At 44.5% G+C, this 20,361-nt stretch overlaps 1 protein-coding gene across 1 annotated transcript in view; it reads right to left on the reverse strand.

The window, feature by feature from the left end:
* The window catches only part of ASPHD2 (aspartate beta-hydroxylase domain containing 2), a 314,591-nt gene that overhangs the window by 60,701 nt on the left and 233,529 nt on the right, over nucleotides 1-20,361 (reverse strand). The window contains exon 2 of the mRNA XM_069619377.1: nucleotides 12,127-13,261. Coding sequence (XP_069475478.1) covers nucleotides 12,127-13,009 — 883 coding nt within the window. The 5' untranslated portion in view covers nucleotides 13,010-13,261. The remainder of the gene's footprint in view (nucleotides 1-12,126; nucleotides 13,262-20,361) is intronic.

Here is a 20,361-nt window from a genome sequence, read left to right on the forward strand (position 1 = left end):
CTTCCCAGAACCCTGTTTGCTGTGCTGCGATCCCAAAATGTCAATTTGATACAGTCCAGGGTATTCTTGCACAAACTGGGAATTCTACGGCACCCCGCCAGAGCTTCTCTACGGACAAACGGGCAGCCTCCAGAGGTTTTCATCCAAAATAGACATTTATTGAGTAGGGCATCCTTGGGCTCTGTCTTATTTACTGCCAGTTTGGGCACCCCCTGAAGGAAGACTGCAGGGCGTTGGAACTTTCCTTGTTTCAGTAGCTTGTGCTGGTACCCAGACTTCTGCGGACCCAGGGCTTTCGACTCAGTGCAATCGGGGCCCATAGAGGAAGAGACCGGCACCACCGATGACAAAGACATTGGGCTTGGATCAGGGACCCTGCTATTCTCTCTGATAATGGCAAGGGGGTCGCAAATGCAGTTATTAACGGGCGATTCCCCTTGTGCCAGGTTTCGGTGATCAACAGGCCCTTTGGCAGCAGGCAATATCAGGGGGACCAGTACCGGTGTGCATTCCAGAGGATTTTCCCGGGATAAGAACTTGTGCCCTGCAACAGCTGAAGCGGTGACCTTGGGCTCCTCTTCCTGGACAGTTCCACCTCCCTTCCATTGGCCCTCGAGCAAAGTTTGTAACAGAGCCTTAATGCTGGCCAGCTCCGCCAGAACTTTCTTACACCCGCACCCCCTATCACGGGGTGCCTCCTCTGGAGATCGGTTGGAGGTCGGATAGCACTCATGGTTGCTGACATCAGAAAGTTGGTTAATGGCCTCGATCATCCGAGGCGGGGTCAAACGGAGGGGGGGGGGCTACACCCATAACTGGTAGACGAGAGTACATCACTCCACGAGCTGTCATGGGAGCTTGAGGAAGTGCTTTGAGCACTTTGGGCACTTAATGACAGACTGTCCCCCACTACCAGTGGGGATGTCACAATAGCTGAGGGGGTACCATGGATAAGATTATCGAGGGTTGTGGCCAGGACCGGAGCCAAGCTTTGAATGAGGAAAGGACTTGATTCCGATTTACCGCCAGCAACTATGCTGGCAACCCGAGACAGGTTGGACCGACCATCCTGAAGGTTATGCCGAGTAGCTTGGCTCCCCAGATACTGCTGGGCCGGTATTGGGGGCAGGTAATGTGTCCCTGCTGATGTGACGGGCCAAGACGGAAACTGGGTGACAGTGGACTTAGTGGCAAACAGACCGGCGTGTGGCCCCATAGTAGTGCCTGTAGTAGTAGTGGTGGCTATGGTGGTGGTGGGTAGAGGAGGCACCCCCTGAGGGAGCTGTCTCCTTAGCACCAGAGTCTTGCGCTGGGATTTCTGCAGGAGGGGGACAGGGCAAGGGGTTGGTGGACAGAAGAGTAGCGGGGGGAACAGGGATAAGGGGTCAGAAGACGGCTGCTCCATGGCTAGATCCTGTGAGGCTTCTGTTTCCAGATATCTTTAGGGGGGCCCACCACACACCTCACGCCTCTGCCACCGTCTACCTCCCGTTGCTCACCTCCAAATTCAGTGTCCAGTACCAGTCCGCGAGTCTTCCTGCTTCAACACCAGCTGCGCCGAACACCACGCGGCGCCAAACACCGCGCCCTTGCCCCACCGCGGGCTTCACCGCTGCGGGGTGAGGAAGGCGCTGAAGTACCGGGGGGGCGTGGCCAAACCAGGAAGTAGGAAGAGTCCCTCCGGGGACGGCGCCAAACACCGCGCCCTTGCCCCACCGCGGGCTTCACCGCTGCGGGGTGAGGAAGGCGCTGAAGTACCAGGGGGGGCGTGGCCAAACCAGGAAGTAGGAAGAGTCCCTCCGGGGACGGCGCCAAACACCGCGCCCTTGCCCCGCCGCGGGCTTAATGGTTTCTTTGAAAAATCATACTAGAGAGCGAGAACCATAGACACTCTCCCTAGTGCAACCATTTCATTGCAAATCTCTATCTCACTGATACATGCAAGATTGACACATTTGATTAATCTTTCTAAGGTAAATACTGTTTCATAACTACGTGCACGTTAGAAATGCAAATTGGATTAGTATACGTAATTATATTGTAATGGAGTACATGGTGTATGTCAAAATATGGACGTTAACTTTGAAACATGACTAAATGTAATTGGATGAATAATCATGATTTTAATTTAGCTAAAGGTGTTACATAAATACATTACGTGTACTGTATATACGACCAAAGACATAGGTCCACATTAACAATCACCGATGTATAACCATTATTGACAATGTGAATACAACTTACTGAAAAACAGATTCCACATACTTAAAGGGATTCAATTATGAAATATTATGTGTATTTACACATAGTAAACATTGAGCCGACAGCGCGTGATGTCACCACATTACTGACGTCACACGCATGCTGCCGTTGCACGGATGACATCACGCGGACTGTCGCAAAGATATAAACAGGTAAACAAAGCGCCATCCTCCTGCTCGCGCGCGACTGTTACAAGCAGTTGCACACTTTTGACCAGGTATGTTTGAAACGGAGGAGATAATAGTTTATAAATAGACTAGAGGGAATGTACCATGGAACTGACAGAAGATATAGCATTTACCTTTCCCAATAGGCGAACAGTACGCAATATTTCAGTTACATGCCAACATAGAAGAAATACAGGTGATGTAAATAGTAAATTCTATGAGTGCCTTATAACCTGCACTTTTTCGAGAACTAATGGGTTCTTTCTAGATCGGATTTTTTCCACAGTTGCTTTAATTGGAAGAAGTATATTAAGGTACTACAGTACCAATAAACCAACTTTGTTTGAAATATGATGAAGTGAAAATTATTACACATGGTTTTATTTATTCACTTATTTTCTTGTCTTTTTTCGATTATGTTAATTTTGATGATGAAACATAGGTGTCCAAAGTCCTGAAGATGGGCACATCTCCCTGAAATGCATTGGCTGTATTGACCCTTCCTAATCTGTGGACATATATGTCCGCTTCTTCACAATAAATTAGGTTTTATATAAAAAATCTATTTTGAAACTGGCTGATTAGATACAAGAACTCTTATCATTAAGGGAATTTGAAAAAATGTAAGTACCAACCAGAGAAAATAGCAGCTTAATCTTAACACGTGAGCACACGGCTGCCCAAGGGCAACCTTGGGTTTTCATCCTCAGAATTCTCACTCTAGTGCCAATAGCTATTTCCAGTGTGTTCCGATAAATGGATTAAACACATCATTAAGACGCTACTTAACTATAACAGTACAAAATTACAGGTAGTGCCTAACTCCCCTTCCGACAGTTCATTCTTTGCCAAATCTGAATTTAATTCCATACTCTTAGCTTCCAAAGTACTGTTTCCTCTCATAGCCCTAAACAGGTCTATGAGGAAAAATCCAAAATCATGTGCTGTTGGTATAATGACTCTGCAGGAAAGGTCAGTCTTTTTCTCAGCAGCTGAACCTTCTTTCTAGCCAAATCAATGCAGTCATTTTGGTGATGCACACCAATGCCACGGGTCCATCAATATGACTGTTATGGATTAATTTTAAATGGGACGAATCTTGCGCCATTATAATGGAGGACATAATCTGCCTTTGTCTTACTCTCGCATCTGGGTGCTCTGCCTCCATGCTACCTGGGGTAGGCACCATGCATTACCCCACTGCTGACTTCCGTAACCTGTATTTGCAACCGCATGTGATGAAGTGGCCGCCCTCGCAACATGAGGGCCGGCTTTCCCATTTCATATTTTGAGTTAAGCACTTTTCAGTGTATCGGATTTAACTAAGGAAGCATTTTTGTAATGTAACTAAGAAAGTACTCTTGTAATGTAATAAGTATTCTTGTACTACAACTAGCAAGTATTCTTGTAATGTAACTAAGATAGTTGTCTTGTACCGTAACTAAGAAAGTATTCCTGTAATGTACCGAAGTATTCCTGTAATGTAACTAAGAAAGTATTCTTGTAACAGTGCCACGATGCCTGAGGGCTGCTGCGAGCTTTATACATGTAAAAAATAAAAAATAAAAAAAATAATATTTTCCTTCAATAGTAAATATTGAGTGCTGAATTACCACCAGGTAGGTGGCTTTAGTCCCTCCAAAAGAAGCCTGGTCAACAGTGCTGAAAGGTAAAGTGGTTCATCACAGAAACGTTCTTGCCCCTGCCAACCAGAGCACTACATGGAATATAGGGGAGGTGTCCACTCAGACTCTCCATATTAAATACTTTGTTCTGTGCAGAGAGACGCCAATTTTGTTCCCATGTGTGCCTTACATTTTAGAAAGGGACAACAGGAATTCTGCCACCAGGGTTTTTACCACCAGTATACTAATTAATGTATTTGGCATTTTATTTATAAAGTGCTATAACAGACAGCCATAGGCATGATAGCGCTAAAACAAGAATACACAACAAGAAACAAAGCTCAGTGTCAGAGAGAAAGGAGGGTGAACAGCTGAGCAGGAAAAGATTACAACCAAATAGGACTGCTTTCTGGCCACGCTTGTAGCCAACAAGGGAAGAACAAGCTCTTAGGTCTGTCGGTAGGGCATGGAGACCCTGAATGATTATTACTTAGAAAAAAGTTGTTTTTTGATGCATAAGTGAGCAAAAAAGCTGGGTTTGCTTTTATAGGTCGCATAGCTCGGATTCGTGTTCCACTGGCATTTTATTCAAATCTTACGATCACATTATAAAGAAGTGGGGTTGTTTTCTGCTTATAGGGCAGCTTCTTGGGAACTAAGATTCCAATCATAAAACTAGACTCCAGGGCCGTAGGACGGGGACTATCTATAATACATTACTGGGGGCTGGACATCTCTTTTCAGTAATGCGCAAGGCTGTAGAAAGTGATGGATAGAAAGCCCTCTATCGCGCATCGGAAGATAACATTTATAGCGTCACATTTCCACTCTACAGACAAATGATATAAACCCCCGAGCGATGCCAAGGAAAAGTGGAGACATCCATCTCATCGGCACAGGACGGGCGCTGCTGGAACCCAGCGCAAATCATCTGCCAAGATAAAACGAGGCAATCACTTACAAGGGACTTTCGTTGACGACGTGTTCATTTAACAAGTGGCCCAGTTAACCGCAAGAACACGGCATGATTGAAATTCCATCAGTGTTAACCTCCGAAACTGACTAAGATATGGCATGCATATGATTAAGCGCGGAATCGTTACTTGCGTGCCTGTCGTATTTCCAGGTTATTTAAAAACGTCGTTTTATTATATCCTGCTCATTCTTAAAAGGGTCACTTGAAGAGAGAGCAAAGGGTCACAATTAGCTGCTTATTTGACTTCTCATTATTCTTCCAAGAGGTAAGATCACTGCAGTGTGGAGTGTGCAAGCCTAAAATGGCCACACACAGCAATGCAATGACAGTTTGTTAGCAGGCGGCCATCAGTACCAGGGAAAGAGATCTGGTCCTTCTACAATTAAGGGCCTCTTTTCTAACATTCAGTGTTTCAGCAGTACATATCAGCATGAACCCCAGATTACTGAATACTCCTCTGTTGATAATTCACCCCTTCTATACGCATCGGAAAGAGGGCCCCGTGGCCGGGAGGGAACGATCCCGCCAACGGGGACATTGTGCGAGGAAGGGCACAAGAACGGGATGTCGTGCAGTGCCGGTCCTCACTGATTGAACGGTGGGACGGCGTTGCACATCTCAGCCTAGTTGAAAGACTCCTTTCTGAGGAGAATTCCAGTTCGGTTCCAGTCCACTTCACAATCCTGAAGACGGCATAAGAACACCCACTCCACCAGTTCTTGCCAGAAACACCACAAGTGTCGACTAGACAGATGTTTTGGTTATAAGAACCACATTCTAAGTCACTAGCTGTATTAACTTTTACTGTGCAAACAACTCCATTGCAAATTATTATTATATGAATGTGTAATATGATAAAATGTGTACAAACACCCATAACATTTGGGGTTAAACATGGCAACACATGTATAACGGCCTGAATAGGCTTCTTTTTATAATATGCTAGAAGATTAATTGTTACATTCGCAAATGCTATTTTGGTGATCTCCAATTAATGTACAGATCAAATGAGATGATCGGTTAACTTGTACTGTGAAATACTGCAGGCGAGTGCCAGACAGGTGGGGTAGCCTATGTCCTCTTGTTATATACACTGTATCATACCGTCATGACATAGGCCCCCCAGATCAAAAAAGAGGGCATCATACACCCCATACATATCTCAGATATTTAAGTTGCTACACAGAGAAGTAAGATGTAAAGAAGGGTCAAAGGTAGAAGAATGGGAATTAGCTAGGAGACTTGGGGTACCAACAAACATTGAGAATTGGACGTCTGCATTCCTCATATATGTTAGCATATACTGTGAAACATTCCCTGAGCGTAGCATGGCGCTATTTAAATACATGGATGTGGTGAGGAAGGCGCAGATACATTTTGGAGGGTTTGCATGGTTAAAATATGAGTGGTTCAGGTCACGGATGGCAGAGGATGAAGGGAAAGAGTGGGGAGAAATTGATGCAGAGCCATGGCTGTAGTGGATGGCTCCCACAAGGCCAGTGGCGGGGACACACACGGCAAGTAGGCTGCCGGTGCTGTTTGTTCCCTTTCAAGGAAGGAAGATCAAAGAGGGAAGGGCAATCAGAAAGGGGGATATGGTGGTGGGGGAGCATGCTGGGCTTACAACAGAGGGGCATGTTCCAGAGTGGCATGCAAGTACAAGCATGAAATGCACCGGACGGCATCTCCTCACACAATGCAGGGCAAGAGGAAATGAGGGAGGAAGTAAGGGCTCCGGGAATTACAGGGGGGCTCTGGGAAAAGGGGCATACTCCAACTAATGGAAAAAAATGAAGGAGTGGCTACAATTTTACCCAGGCAGGGAAGCAGCAAAGTTACTAGCAGAGCGATACCGTATAAGTGTCCAAGAGTGGGAAGATAGGCAGAGAACTTAAAATCTATAAAAGAACATATAGTTTTAGTGGCGGCCAAATTAAAAAGTGAGGGAAGGAAGGATGGCTGGTCCATTTGAATACAGTCCATTGTCAAATTTGATTGTTTCGCGTATGGGCATTGAGCATAAAAAAGAAAAAGGCAAGTTTCTAATGATTCATCAGCTGCCATGGCCCGAGGGGGAGTCTATTAATGATTACATCAACCCGTTAGACTGCACAATGACTTAGGTTAGCGTTGATGATACAATTGCATTAATTAAGGCATGTTGGGTTACAGCTGAAATGGCAACATGGGACGTACACCCACAGGATTTTCAGCTATTAGGTATTCAGTTTGAGGGTGGTATATATGTGGACAAAGCATTGCCCATGGTATGCTCAGCAGCGTGCGCACCATTTGAGTTTTTCTGATCTTTCATAGACTGGGCATCTATGAAACAATCTGGATCAAAGAACGTGGTGCATTAACTGGACGACTTTTTGATGGTCGGAAAAAATGCAGAGGAATGTGAACAGTTCCTAAAGGAATTTCAAAGATTAACAGAGGAACTGAGTATTCCACTAGTGTTTGAAAAAACGGAAGGCCCTGCATCAGTGCTGGCGTTTCTGGGCATTAAATTGGATGCAAAAAGAATGGAATCTAGACTACCTTTGGAGAAGAATGGAAAATTGAGAGACAAATTGTATGAGGTGGCGTCAAAAGAAAAGTGTGAGGTGAGGACAATACAACAGCTTTTGGGACAGCTGACTTTTGCTTGTAGGGTGGTAGGGCCGGGAAGGGTGTTTTGTAGACAGATGGCTTTGGCAATTGCAAAAAGACTGAATCATAGGATTAGGGCGACCGCTCGGATGAGACGGGGCCTAGAGATGTGGAGGTGTTTTTATCGGGATGCAATCGAATATCAATGTGGCTAGATGACTGGGAGAGATATTGGAATGTGGAGAATGTTTCTGACGCGGCTGGGGCAAAGGGTTTTAGAGTGTACTGGGAAGGGAAGTGGGGTGCGGCGGTATTGCCGGCAGAATGGGCAGAAGAGAAGCATAGTATTGCGTTTTTGAGTTTTTTCCAGTGATAGTGGCTTTGGAACTGTGGGGGAGATTTATGAAAAACAAACAAGTAATTTTCAGGGCGGATAACGAGAGTATTGGGGCAGTGACCAATAGGCAGTTTACCAAAGATGAGTGGGCACTGAAGTTACTGGGAAGGATGGTGCTGATCTGTTTGAAACAGAAAGTAATTCAGGGCAAAACATATTGCAGGGGCAGCTAATAATATGGCTGACACACTCTCTCGTTCACAGTGGTTGAGATTCCGTGGGCTGGCAACAGCAGCGGATGAATAGCCGACAGAGATGCCCCCCCCCGAACTGTGCAACTTAGGGATCAAGAAGTGATGGAACTGGTGGAAGGGTTTTTGGCTGCATCAACTAGAGCATCATACAGGCTCACTTGGGAAGAGTTTGAGGGAAGTGGTGCTAAGGAGAGACGAGGTCCAGGACGCAGAGTGGACATAGAATGGAGGGATGATGTGGTGGATTTCATAATGATGCTCATTAAGAAGGCATGGTCATCAGTGACTATCGCTGCTAAACTGGCAAGGGTGGCATTTTATGGGAAGTGTTTTGGGGGTTATTAATCCTGAGAAGGTGAATCGGGGAAGAGGATATTAGAAGGGTGGGCCAGGGAGAGGGGAATGCAGAAAGATAGTTGCAGGCTTATGTCGGTGGGTTTGCTGATGAGACTGTTGGTAGCTTTAGAGGTGGTGTGTTCCTCTGTTTGGGAGGTGTATTTGTTTAAAGCCATGCTTACTGCGTTGTTTTTTGGAGCGTCTGAGTTGGTGGGCGGGATAGGTTGGGAGAGTTTGAGGGTGGACAAAATGGCATGGACAGTAGAAGGAGAGGGATTATGGATAAGACGGATCAGAAAAAGAAAGGTGTGGCAGTGGAACTGGGGAGGTCTGAAAGCAGGGAAATATGCCCAGTGAGGGCGTTGATGTTATTTGGAGAACAACAAAAAAAGAGCCCAGCGGAGGGGGGGTGTTTTTTCATACATGACAATGGGGATCAGGTAAAAGGAGGACAGGTGTTAGATGGGCTGAGGAAAGGTTTAGAAAGAGTTGGAGTTGACTCAAAGTATTAATACTATAGTTACGGGCCTCAACTCCGACAATGACATTATTTCCTTCCTATAATAACTCTCAAAGACATAGACTGAAGGGTCCAACATCACAACTACACCACCATGTTGGAATCATTGTTGAATATATGTATGTATGTTTCTCTCTCTTTTTTCTATGCAGAGGATATCAGTTGCTAATAACGCATCGTAATGGACAGGTCATCAAATAGGTTTATTGTGTCATTTATCTCGACCACACCATATGTGCGAAAACAAATGCAAATTACAATAATGTAATTGCCCGCATTATGACCATGTGTATTCCTTTAAAAACAGCGATGTTGCTAACCTGTTATGTATACTTTAATGTATACTGATTGAAGTATGTTGTAACTAGTGAATGTAAGTGCGATCCCAAACGCAAACTGTACCAATGTCTATTCACACACAATTACGTTACGCACCGCTTTATAATTTAGAGAGGTGACATAATATGGTATTTACAATTTTATTTGCATACTGCCTAAGCAAGATCTTTTTAGCAATTTGCAACAATAGTTTTAAAAAAATCAACAGGAAAAGGGATTAAATTGGGCTAGTTCAGGAATAACCAAACTGAATATGCGCTCTGTTATACCAAAAGATGGCGCTCAACTGCGGAAAGGAGAAGCGAAACAAAGAAGGGACTTGAGTGGCAACTTGAGTGCCAACATGCAGCAGCGTTACACATAGAGGATGCTAATCGCGCCCGAATCGCAGCCGACGTGAGAGACAGTCACTTGGATAACATTAGGTAAGAGACCCTCGATATTTTATACAAGGACCAACTGAAATGGATAGTTAAACTGTGCGCTAGAGAGGAGGCAGCACTTCAGTATTACAAGAATTTAGTACAATAGCGCTGATGCGTTAATGTGCTGAGTTTATGTAAATAAACGTTCACAAACGCAATATGTAAACATCAGCAAATAACGATTAGCAAGCGCGGAAGCGCATAAAATGCCAAATGCAAGTAACAATAGCAAGCTAATAATATGAATGAAATGTTTAGAGCTTAATTGTCCGATATATTGAAATATGGAGTTGAAACACTGTCGTATTCAAATTTCTTAACAGGGATTACCCTTTTAATACTCAACTATCCAAATGAAACCTACTCAAGAATGCAATTCCAAGGAAACAGTTCAATTTAAACACTGAAGTATGTCAAATGGAATTTTAGGATTATGAACGGCAGGTGACTCATTATATTTTGTTTATTTTTTTCCTCATTTCTGCTTTTTCATTATATCAATCCCAATGAATCCTCCCCTACACCAACCCTCATTCTCTGAGCAACTACTGATGTATATGATTTTCTTTGAACCAATGATGTGATGTAACACTGTTGCGTCTTCTTATGTATGATTTTTATACATTGTCTAAACTGATACTTATTGTACTTACTAATTGTGTATCTGTATATGAAATAAGAAATCACAAGCCCCGATTTGAGAAAAGCGCTTTAAAGCCGAAACACGTGTCATCAACGGGGGCCAATAGGATGTACAAATTAAAAACCAAAATCTGTTCTAAATCAACTAGTGCATGCCTTACGTCTGAGCACATCTACAATCTGTTGGTGACTGTGCTCCCCTTTTGTCGTTTATCTAGTGCAAATGAGGCTGAAGGAGTGTGGATTTGTGGACACTCCATTATTAAATGGGCCGGGAAACAAGCAGCAGAGACAAGGACTTATGGAAAACAGCTGGGAAGAGACTACAGTGAGGTGGAACTCTTATGGTCCAGGGTGGGCGGGCATGAGAAGGGGACAGTTGATGCCAATGTTGCTTGAATTAAGGTATAGAAGACGGATGGCAGATTTGTTGATCATTCATTTGAGGGGAAATTACTTGATACAATGTACCGGGCTAGAAATAATAAAAATGATGAAGAAAAAACTGGGCCTTAGTAAGAAATGATGGCAGGGCACAGAAGTCGTATGGACACAATTGTTGCCACGAAGAGTATGGAGGGGTGCTTGGAAACCCGCGGCCATTTACAAAACAAGAAAACAAATTACCAGAGAAGTGTCCGGCTTTTGCAGAGCTACAGGAATAGGGGTGTTAGGACAGGATGACATTAAGTTTGGGGTGCCAGTATACTTTACACAGGACGGGGTGCATTTGTCATTTTTAGAAGCTGAAATTTATTTGATGAATTTGATGATGTGGTGGATTGGTTTCTAAAGAAAAGTGAAGTGGGGGGGCAGCGGGACACCATTTGGGGAGGGTTACGCTGAGTGCCGCAACAGAGCATTGAGAGCAGAAAAACAATAAGAAAGGTTAATAGCTGAAGTGGTTTTAAGAGAACAGAAGGGGATGAAAAATAAATGAAAAGAGAACACATATACTTGGTCCTAGTGAGGGCATATAGGAGCAAGAGAAAGAAATAAAAAGCAGAAAGAAGAGAGAAAGAGCCAGGAGAGATCAAAAGTGGGGAATAAAAAGCAAGAGCAGAAGGAAAGAAACAAAGTACAAGGAAAAATAGGGGCAGGGGAGACAACGATGATAACAATGAGGAAGGGGATTTGTTGTAAAGAAAGTTAATATGTTAATGATTATAAGCAGACCTGCCTTGAATAAAAGCGGCCTTTCAGCTAAAAGAAATGAAGTTAGAGTTTTTGTTCAGTGACCACTCTCGCACAAAGTGGCTGGATCATCCTCCATTTTGACAGCTTTCCTGTTTACCCTTTTCATTGGTCACGGTCTGCACGGGGCTCGAAGGATGACCGCCAACGCGCTCTAACGGCGCAACAATGGAGTGAATAGTTCTTGATACATTCAAATGTCATTTCAAATCAATTGACTTCAACGTTTTCAGGGGCCTTCCGCTGTAGAAACATGCTCTATTTAGCACCAACCAACAATGGCAATGACATTTGTAGTTCTTGGAATTTGGAGAACTGGGGCTGCCTGCAACCAAGTGGAATGCCAAGAAACAATTTTAAATGTATGGATCCACTGTGTGGTCATGCACAGCACATGCACGGATACAAAATCACCCCCACCCCTATCAGACCATAAGATGTCCCTGTTACCTACCTAAATGGCACCGAATTCTGATGTTAGTAGGACCATAATGTTCTGTAATGACTGCTCCAGGGCTTAGCACGGATATGCAGGCATTCCCAAAGACATTGTTCCCTATAAATGTGCGAAGGTTGCCGAGCAAACGATACGTCCGTGGGCATTTCCGGCAGTTGCTGGGAATGCAGACCCCCTGGTTCACGAGGTAAAAGGTGAACCACTCTCCACTGGGGGTACTGTTCATCTTCCATCCTTGGGGCAGGCTGCAGTTGGAGAACGACTTGTAGAGGGTCTCAAAGTCACTCAGGATGGTCTGGAAGTTTCTTTCCAGCAGTTCCACGTCATGCTTTTGTGCTTCCCGGGAAAAATATGGCATTGTGGGTAGGTCGGGTAAGAAGAAGACTTCTGGCTTCTGTATCGACGGCCGGCTGTTCAGGTATCGCCCTTGTTCTCGAATGCCCTTGTGGATCCGGCCCATGCCGGACCAGGAGTACCTCTTGGCATATTCCTGCAAATTGTGATACAGTTTCTGGTTCAGACCCTCGTTGTGGGTACACCGTACACACTCGGGCGAGTGGCAGTACGCGTAACCGTTCTGTAGCCCGTTCACGTCAGAGCTTTGAATAATGGAGTTCACAGTGACATACGTGCGAGGTTGCTCCCTCCCAATATGATAACAGTACCACACAAACAACACCAAAAGGCAAGCAACAGTGCAAAGTGCAAGGGCATCGCAGTCGCGAAAGGACTGGATGCCCGTGGCTATCAGATCGCGAAGTCCATCCAATGACCAGCCCCACTCCATCAGCCACGCCACTGACATTTTTGGGCAGCTGTCGTTAGCGGCGACCAAGGCAAAGCGATTAGTCCTCAGGTTTTTCAAAGGCACCCACACCATGCAGGTTAGTAAGGACGAGAAGGTGGATATTGGGAGCAGAAAAGCATGATTCTGCGCGTCGCTTTGAAAGATCTAAGCGTGGCATTAGGGACCGGCAAGTCTCTAGTTTTGAAATGTAAACCTCTTTCAGTGCATCTGACCATACTGATTTCCATGGGCTGCTCCTCGCTATTCTTCAGCAGTGTGTCATCGGCATTCTCCTCGCTCTCGGGCTGTGGTTAGTCATTCCAAGAAACAGCAGAGAGGGCGGCTCTGAAACAAACAAAAAAACAAGAGTCACAATGAATGCGTGTTTTGGCATTCCCTCCCCAAGCCCGAACATGTGCTCTGCTTTCCTCTGACACAAAGAGATTACGCTTTGCTAAAAATGCAAAACAGTTTTAATATAGAATGGCAAATCAAAAAAGATCTAGGAACACAGGGTAACATATAACCGTTTGGAATGTGTTAGCATATACAAGACAGCTTTAAGATTTTTAACCCACACACACAAACATGCAAAACACCCCACTCAACCTGCCTTTACTACACCGGTGCTCGTTTTGCTCCTGATCGTAATTTGGCAGCGGGGATCCGCTACGTTATGTGTACAACGCCTTTTGTCCTGCACTTTTGCACTCTGTTGTACAAAGTGAGTAAGCGCTGCCTGCCATTCTTGTACGCCAGGCAGCGTTTCCTTTTAATTATACACACAGCCGTACAAGCTTGGCAGGCAGCATGTTCAATGGATCCCTGTGGGGTATACCTGCTTTATGCTGGTGCGTTAAGCCGACAGGCCCCATAGGTACCTCCAGCATTTGTGCCGGCATGAAAATCCATGCCGGCGCAAATGTTGTAGCATTTGTATGGTCAAGAGGAAGGAAAGTGGTGGAAATGCAAGTTGTGTTCTGCCCCTCCGCTGCGCCAAGCAAATGATTGAAAATGTGGCGGGAATGGAAGGTGTGAAAGCCTTACTCGAGGCTTATATGACTTTCATTCACTTTACGCCACCATGGAATATGAGCTCCATCTTGTTTTTTTAAAAAGGATGCTAGGTTACATAGCATTTTTTTTTAAATGTCAGTACTAAAAAGGAAGATGTATGGAATTAAGAAGTAGGATCATTGTTGTTCTTTTTAAATGAATTGTGGCACCCCACATTGGTTTACCCCCTCCAGCCCCATACTTACACTTAGGCAGATTGACAAAAACGTTTTCATACTTGCATGCGTCAAGTGAATTATATGTGCAGAGGCAGGCATATTTAGAAAGTCCCTTTGCATTCTGTTATTTGCGTTACTGAAGTTCCAAAAATGATCCCTCCAACTCCCTGTTACCCCGCTTACCTCCCCTCCCCTCTCTTCACTCCCTGGGCGACACCTACAGAACCTCTGTCTCCTATTTCTCACACCACCCCTACCTCCCAGCTCCCCTCTTCCATTGTCCAGGGGCAGCCCCTGAAGCCCCACCACTCGCCCCGCCCCCTCGCCTCCACATCCTCTTCCAGGCCTTTCTACTCCCAAGGCAGTTTGCCCCCCCTCTCTGCCTAACTTCTCCCCATGCCCCACTTACCGATTCTCCCGGGCCAGCTTAATTTCTTCTTTGCGTAATGGGCGTTTCACACATGTTAAAAGTGCACTATTTCAATTGCGCAATTAAGAAAGCACACAGCTGATTGCATACATCGTCAAGATAAATCGTGCATTCTGCAGGTTGGGTGATTTACTAACGTGAATATGGTGGCGCAAATGGGCCTACCCACCCGCAGAATGTGTCAGCAGTAAGTGAGCAGCAGTAGGTGTGATTCACAAAGCAAATGCACTCCAGCCTGATTCACAGAGCCTTTTCCTCTGGGATTGCGCCATTATAAAACGCTTCTGTGAATTAGGCACTTTCGCGGTCCCGTCACTGCACTTGTTTGTGTCTAGTGTTCCTTACAGCCAGAAATACGCAGGGCGAAGCATAAGGGAGTCAGGAGTTGTGACAGACCCCAGCTTGCATTTGTTTGCACGGGATAGACTTTCATTGTAATTGTTTATTTGTACAGCGCTTATACACAAGTGAAGTGCTTCAAAGCGCTTCAAGGCGGGAAGGGAACAAGGGAATACAGTAATCATTCGTAGGCCTTTATGTTTCCTAATGATCTAACAAAAATGTAACTAGCGCACTAGGTCTGACAGCATTTCTCCTAGTGCAAGTTCATAGAAAATATATCAGGTGCAACCAGATAAGGGTGGGGAGAGAAAGGGGGGACAAAACAGAACTCACTAGGCCTAGTCAATTCAGGTCATGCAAGTGTACAGACGGAGGTGCAAGGGAGGGGTAAAACAAGGGCATTTCAATCACTTTAAGTATGGGCTATTGAGCTGAAGCTATTGCATTTGAGTACAGAAGGAGGGAGTTTACATGTGAGGAGGGACATCATGTCTTTGGGTGTTGTTTGGGTAATTACCCACCCACTGACTTCCCATGACCATGCTAATCCCTATGTCCTTTCCCACCCACTACCCTCCCGCACCCTGCCCAACACACATCCTCCTGGGATTTCTTTGAGCTTGCACTGTCAAGCAGTAACAAACATTGACCTGCCAGAGTTATTTCTAAGCAGCCTGCTGAGAGCTAATGGCTTAATTGCAATTGTACATGACTACTGGCGCCATAAAAATGTCTTAACAGTATGCCTTCAGCCAATTGATTTAAATTTCTTTCGTGCACAGAAGTCCTCTAAAAACATCCAATGACAAAGCCAACAATTTTGGTTGAAGTATTAGATAGGCATTTGGCAGGTACAGCTATCATATATGCCCAGATAAACACTCTATTTTCCAGCTGGTGCTATCTCATGGCCAGGCCGTAGCATTATATCAATGCCCAGCAAATGTCCATTTTATACCTACAAAAAGCTCAAACTGGAGGCTTTGACAGTGCTTGTTTAAATGTCTACCCATTCAACAGGAAACACACTCCCTGTACTCGTGGGCTCAATTAGTCAATAAACGTGCAAGTCTCACGACCACTGAGGTGTGTGTTTGTAGCAGTGCAGAATTTGAATATCATTAATACAGGTTAAAGAAAATGCACCTTTTTTTGCATTGTGACATGCAATTAGAAACACAGTGTGAATGCTATAAAATACAACATGCTTTTTTACAAAAGACATTGTTTTTGCAAGCAGCATGTCTCTGGTGATTATTTGTTCCCGGGCATCTCATAAACGAATAGTGTTTTGGGGAGATTTCAGAGGTTCTGGGGTTTGCACTTTGATTTCTCTATAGGGCCAGTGTACTGACCAGATGCAGCATTTGAAAAATCATTCAGATGTCCGATAAAGACCTTTCTTTTCATCATTAAAATGTGTACATTAGCGCATGTCTGATCTGCTACTACACACAATTTCCGTGCTCCGTTTTGCTTCCAGAAAGGTGAACATGGATTGAAAAAGAACCGAAAAAAGCATGCAATATTTCGGAAAATCTGCACCTGGCACCACCACGCCTGCAGATTTGACATACATAGGCGTAATACTAGAGCTCCGGCACGCAGTAATGGTAATTCATCTATGCTCTTTTCCTAGAAAAAGTCTGAAAAAGCGCATTTTCAGGGCCTACGTGGGCCAGTGTTGCTCGAGCGGATGTCCATACTGACAGTGACTGATCTCAATGGCTCTCCATCTTTGGACCCGACCTCACCTCCCACTGCACAGACCAGATCCCTTTGCAGTGGTCCGTCCACAACATGCTCATATCCATTCCAATCCACCCAATGCATCCTTCTTTAGTGTCTCTCCTAATGTTACACCCCCCTTTCAGTCCCTGTACCCCTATGGTTAAACACTGTTGCCCTTGATTTGAGATTTGCCATCTCCTGGGTCACCATCAAATATGCCCTCTTCTCATACATTCTGCCCAGTCATCAGGGCCAACCCTTCGCCAATCTAAACGTATTTGTGCCTTGTACTGTCCCACTCCCCAGCTGAGATCCTTGTTTCTATGACACATCACTTTAAAGGGTATCATCTTCCACGTTCTGCAATATTGCTCGTCCAGCTTTTAGGTTCGAAACCTTATATGATGTGAATCAATACAAGTACATAGAGTCAGCCATTTCATTTCCAGCTCATCACATGACCTTGCCACGACGTCTTACGCTCTTAAAGGTATGGTGCGTCGCCGAGGATTGACCCACCGATTCTTCTTGAGAAAGGGTTGGGAGTAGCCCCCTGCCCGCCTCCCTCACCCTACTCCGTTGTGAGGATGTGACATGAGCTTGTACCTCGAGCAGTTGTGGCATAGCTGGACGCACAATCGGATAGAAGCAGAAATGTAATAAACCTTCAACACGACCTTAACCCAAACAGCAGGGCTCACAGGCCATGATGGATGTGGCGGCTGCACACATTCCGACGGAAGATCTTTGAGATGTACGGTGATGTTACATTATCATGTTACCCTTCAGTTCTGTTTAGCATTAGGGGCAATAATCCAGACAAAGCAAGGATTGGTGAGCGCACAGGCTGGCTGCTCCAAGCCCACATTTTTTCATTGGCGACGTTGGCACAGTTAATAGCTAAGAAAGCACTATGCTCGCGAACAAACTTTGGCACACTTAAAAAAAAGAACATTCATATGATCAATGCTACTTATTAAATGATAGCTACCAATAAAGGAGTGGTGGAGTGGGGGTGTCAACACACTGTTTTAATGCGTTGTGTCTTCTCTCCTGCATACAGAATAGACTTCCCACATAGTGTGAGCCAGTGGTCGAAGTGTACGAAAAGAAGTAGTGGAACTATGTTCCCTACTGTCCTGCCCCCGCTGCCCACAATCCCAATCACCAGGCCATCTACCGCGCACAATAAAAAAAAAAAAAAAAACACATGTGCCTGTTGTTTAAGGGAACGTTCAGTGCAGTGCACTGAAGTGCACGTTTCAACATCTTCCTACACTTATTTTAAAACGAAACCATTCTGGAACTATTTCTTTACAAAGGAAAAGTATAGAAACAGTAAAACTTAATTAAAAAAAGTGGAGGAGCACCACTCCCAACCACTCCTGCCCACTTTGACCACTCGTGTGAGCAGATCACTACTGGGGTAATAATGCTAAATAAGCGTGTGGTACAATGTGGCAGAATACCAAGCGCTCCCAGAAGTTTGCAGGTTTTCATAATGAGGACCTTCAGAGACAACAGTTTAAAAGGCGCTGCCGCCGAACTAACAGTTAGGCAACTATTCCACGTTTTATGCGGTAAAGTCAGTATTGAACTTGCCTGCTAATCTGTAACCCCAAATCACACTCAGGTGCACTCTCTCAGATGTTCAGATAACTAGTCATCAAGAATGATCTCTTATCAGGATGAATAACGGAAAGGTGTATCATCTTAAACCTGGAAGTGCATAGTACATTAGAACAAAACTGTAAAATGAGGGTGATATCCAGAGGGAATAGTGAAATGGGTGAGCAGAAGACACTCCGCTACTGCAAGAAAAACTCCTAACCCGTGGAGGATCTGAATTCTAGGGAACCCCTTTGCTTCTCAGGTAGTCCTGACCTGATCAAATGAACTCGCGCAAGAAGCACCCCCCACTCCGATTGCCACCCTGGCAAGGAGAAGAAGAATCAAAGCAAACTTTCCGATACCCCCTCAGCTCACTTTCATTGGGACATTCGTTCTTGTTAGTGTGGCAGAGCAGGGTTGAAAGAGGGCGGAACGCCTGGGAGCCCTTCTAATGCACACTATTTCCACTGTCGCTCCAGCAGGAAAGCTGCGTATCAATGGACGGGAAAGGGTCAGGGAGCTCTCCCCATTTGGTTGCTTCCATTGCATCTCTATTTTTCTTATTTTTTTTAACCTTGGAGGGGTACACACATTAACCAGAAGAAGCACCGTGTGTGTACACTAGTCTCTCCTGTGTCGTTCTTTACTAAGTTGTCTTCTGCCTCGCAAGCATTTCCAACCACATTCTTCGGGACTGTTGGACACAGGGGGAATCAAGGCTTATTTTTTTAATATGGGCATTAAAATACACAAACCTCAGGAGTTCTGTTCTCTTGGATTTACTTAATTCATGGGTGTTGGAAAGGGTAACGGTCGGATGGGGAGGCTTTGGACAGCCCCAAGGCAGAAAGCGTTTTTTTCAAAAGAGCAACATGCGCCATCTTGGAAAAGGTATCCACAATAACTGAACAACTCCTGAGCATAGGTAATACAACAAAATCCATTGTTACTGTATGCCACAGTTCTGGAGTTACCTATATGGACCTCAATCCCCTTATCTGTTACTGATGTAAAGACGGTTGACACATTTGCCAAAATCCTAAAACAAAGATGACCAGACAATGATTGTCAAACCAACTCTTAAGCAGACTTTACTTCCTTTCAATTGCAAGGGCAGTATTATATCATAGTATATGCTAAAGAGGTTTGCCTGTAACTCACCATGAGGTGCCAACACAGCATTCCCCAAGAAGTTCAAATCTACAATTCATCGATCTTAATTACTTGTACAGTGAAAGCCATGTAAGACAAAACTCGTGGATCTAAACGTAACTCTTCCGTCACTGCAGCGAGAAAAAAACATGCTAAAAGATTCACCTGTTGTATTGCAAGTTTAGTTAGCGCTGAAATGGCGTCAGAAGGCAAATCCATGTTCCTGCTTGATAAATTTAATCACAACATAACTGGCAACCGAAATTTAAGTTACAAGAAGATGAGATTGGGCATAGAAATAAGCCAAATGTATTTGAGGACTAGCACAACAATGCATCTGTCGCATTACCTGCAAATACCTATGATCTTTTTGAATTTAAAAAGAAAAACAGACAGCAGCAACAGATGCCTCATTTGTAAAAAGACAACCTTCATTGGCAACAATATTTGTTCTATTGTAAAAAGACAACCTTTATTGGCAACAATATATGCTCTATTAAAAATAGTTTCAGACAAGTTCTTTATAGTGTGTAAGAAGCAAAAAAATTCAATGTTACCTATAACCGTCCTTCTGATATAACTAAAAAGTTCAGAAGCATCATTTTCAATGATCATTTTCAAGCTGCATCCAATTGCTTCACCACCCTAGCTTCCCACTGCCTCAACATCATTAACTCCTGCCTTGCTCATGGTACTATCCCCGCTTAACTCAAAACGGGACAAATCTCACACGTCTCACAGGTGCTTACTCTTTGCACCTGTCCTGACACTAATTGGTCACTAATAAGTTGCACAAATCACCAATTAACTCTGGAGATCCCACTCCTCCTAAACTATCTGTCATTGAATCCCACAGATACCCCATGGACAGTGTTTTATCCCTTCACGTCCATCCTGAAGAAGGCCACCCCAGTCACCTATGTCCAGTCTTTGTACCCTGTGGC

Source organism: Ambystoma mexicanum, chromosome 10 (genome assembly GCF_040938575.1).
Source record: "Ambystoma mexicanum isolate Mex_15411 chromosome 10, UKY_AmexF1_1, whole genome shotgun sequence".
NCBI lineage: Eukaryota > Metazoa > Chordata > Amphibia > Caudata > Ambystomatidae > Ambystoma > Ambystoma mexicanum.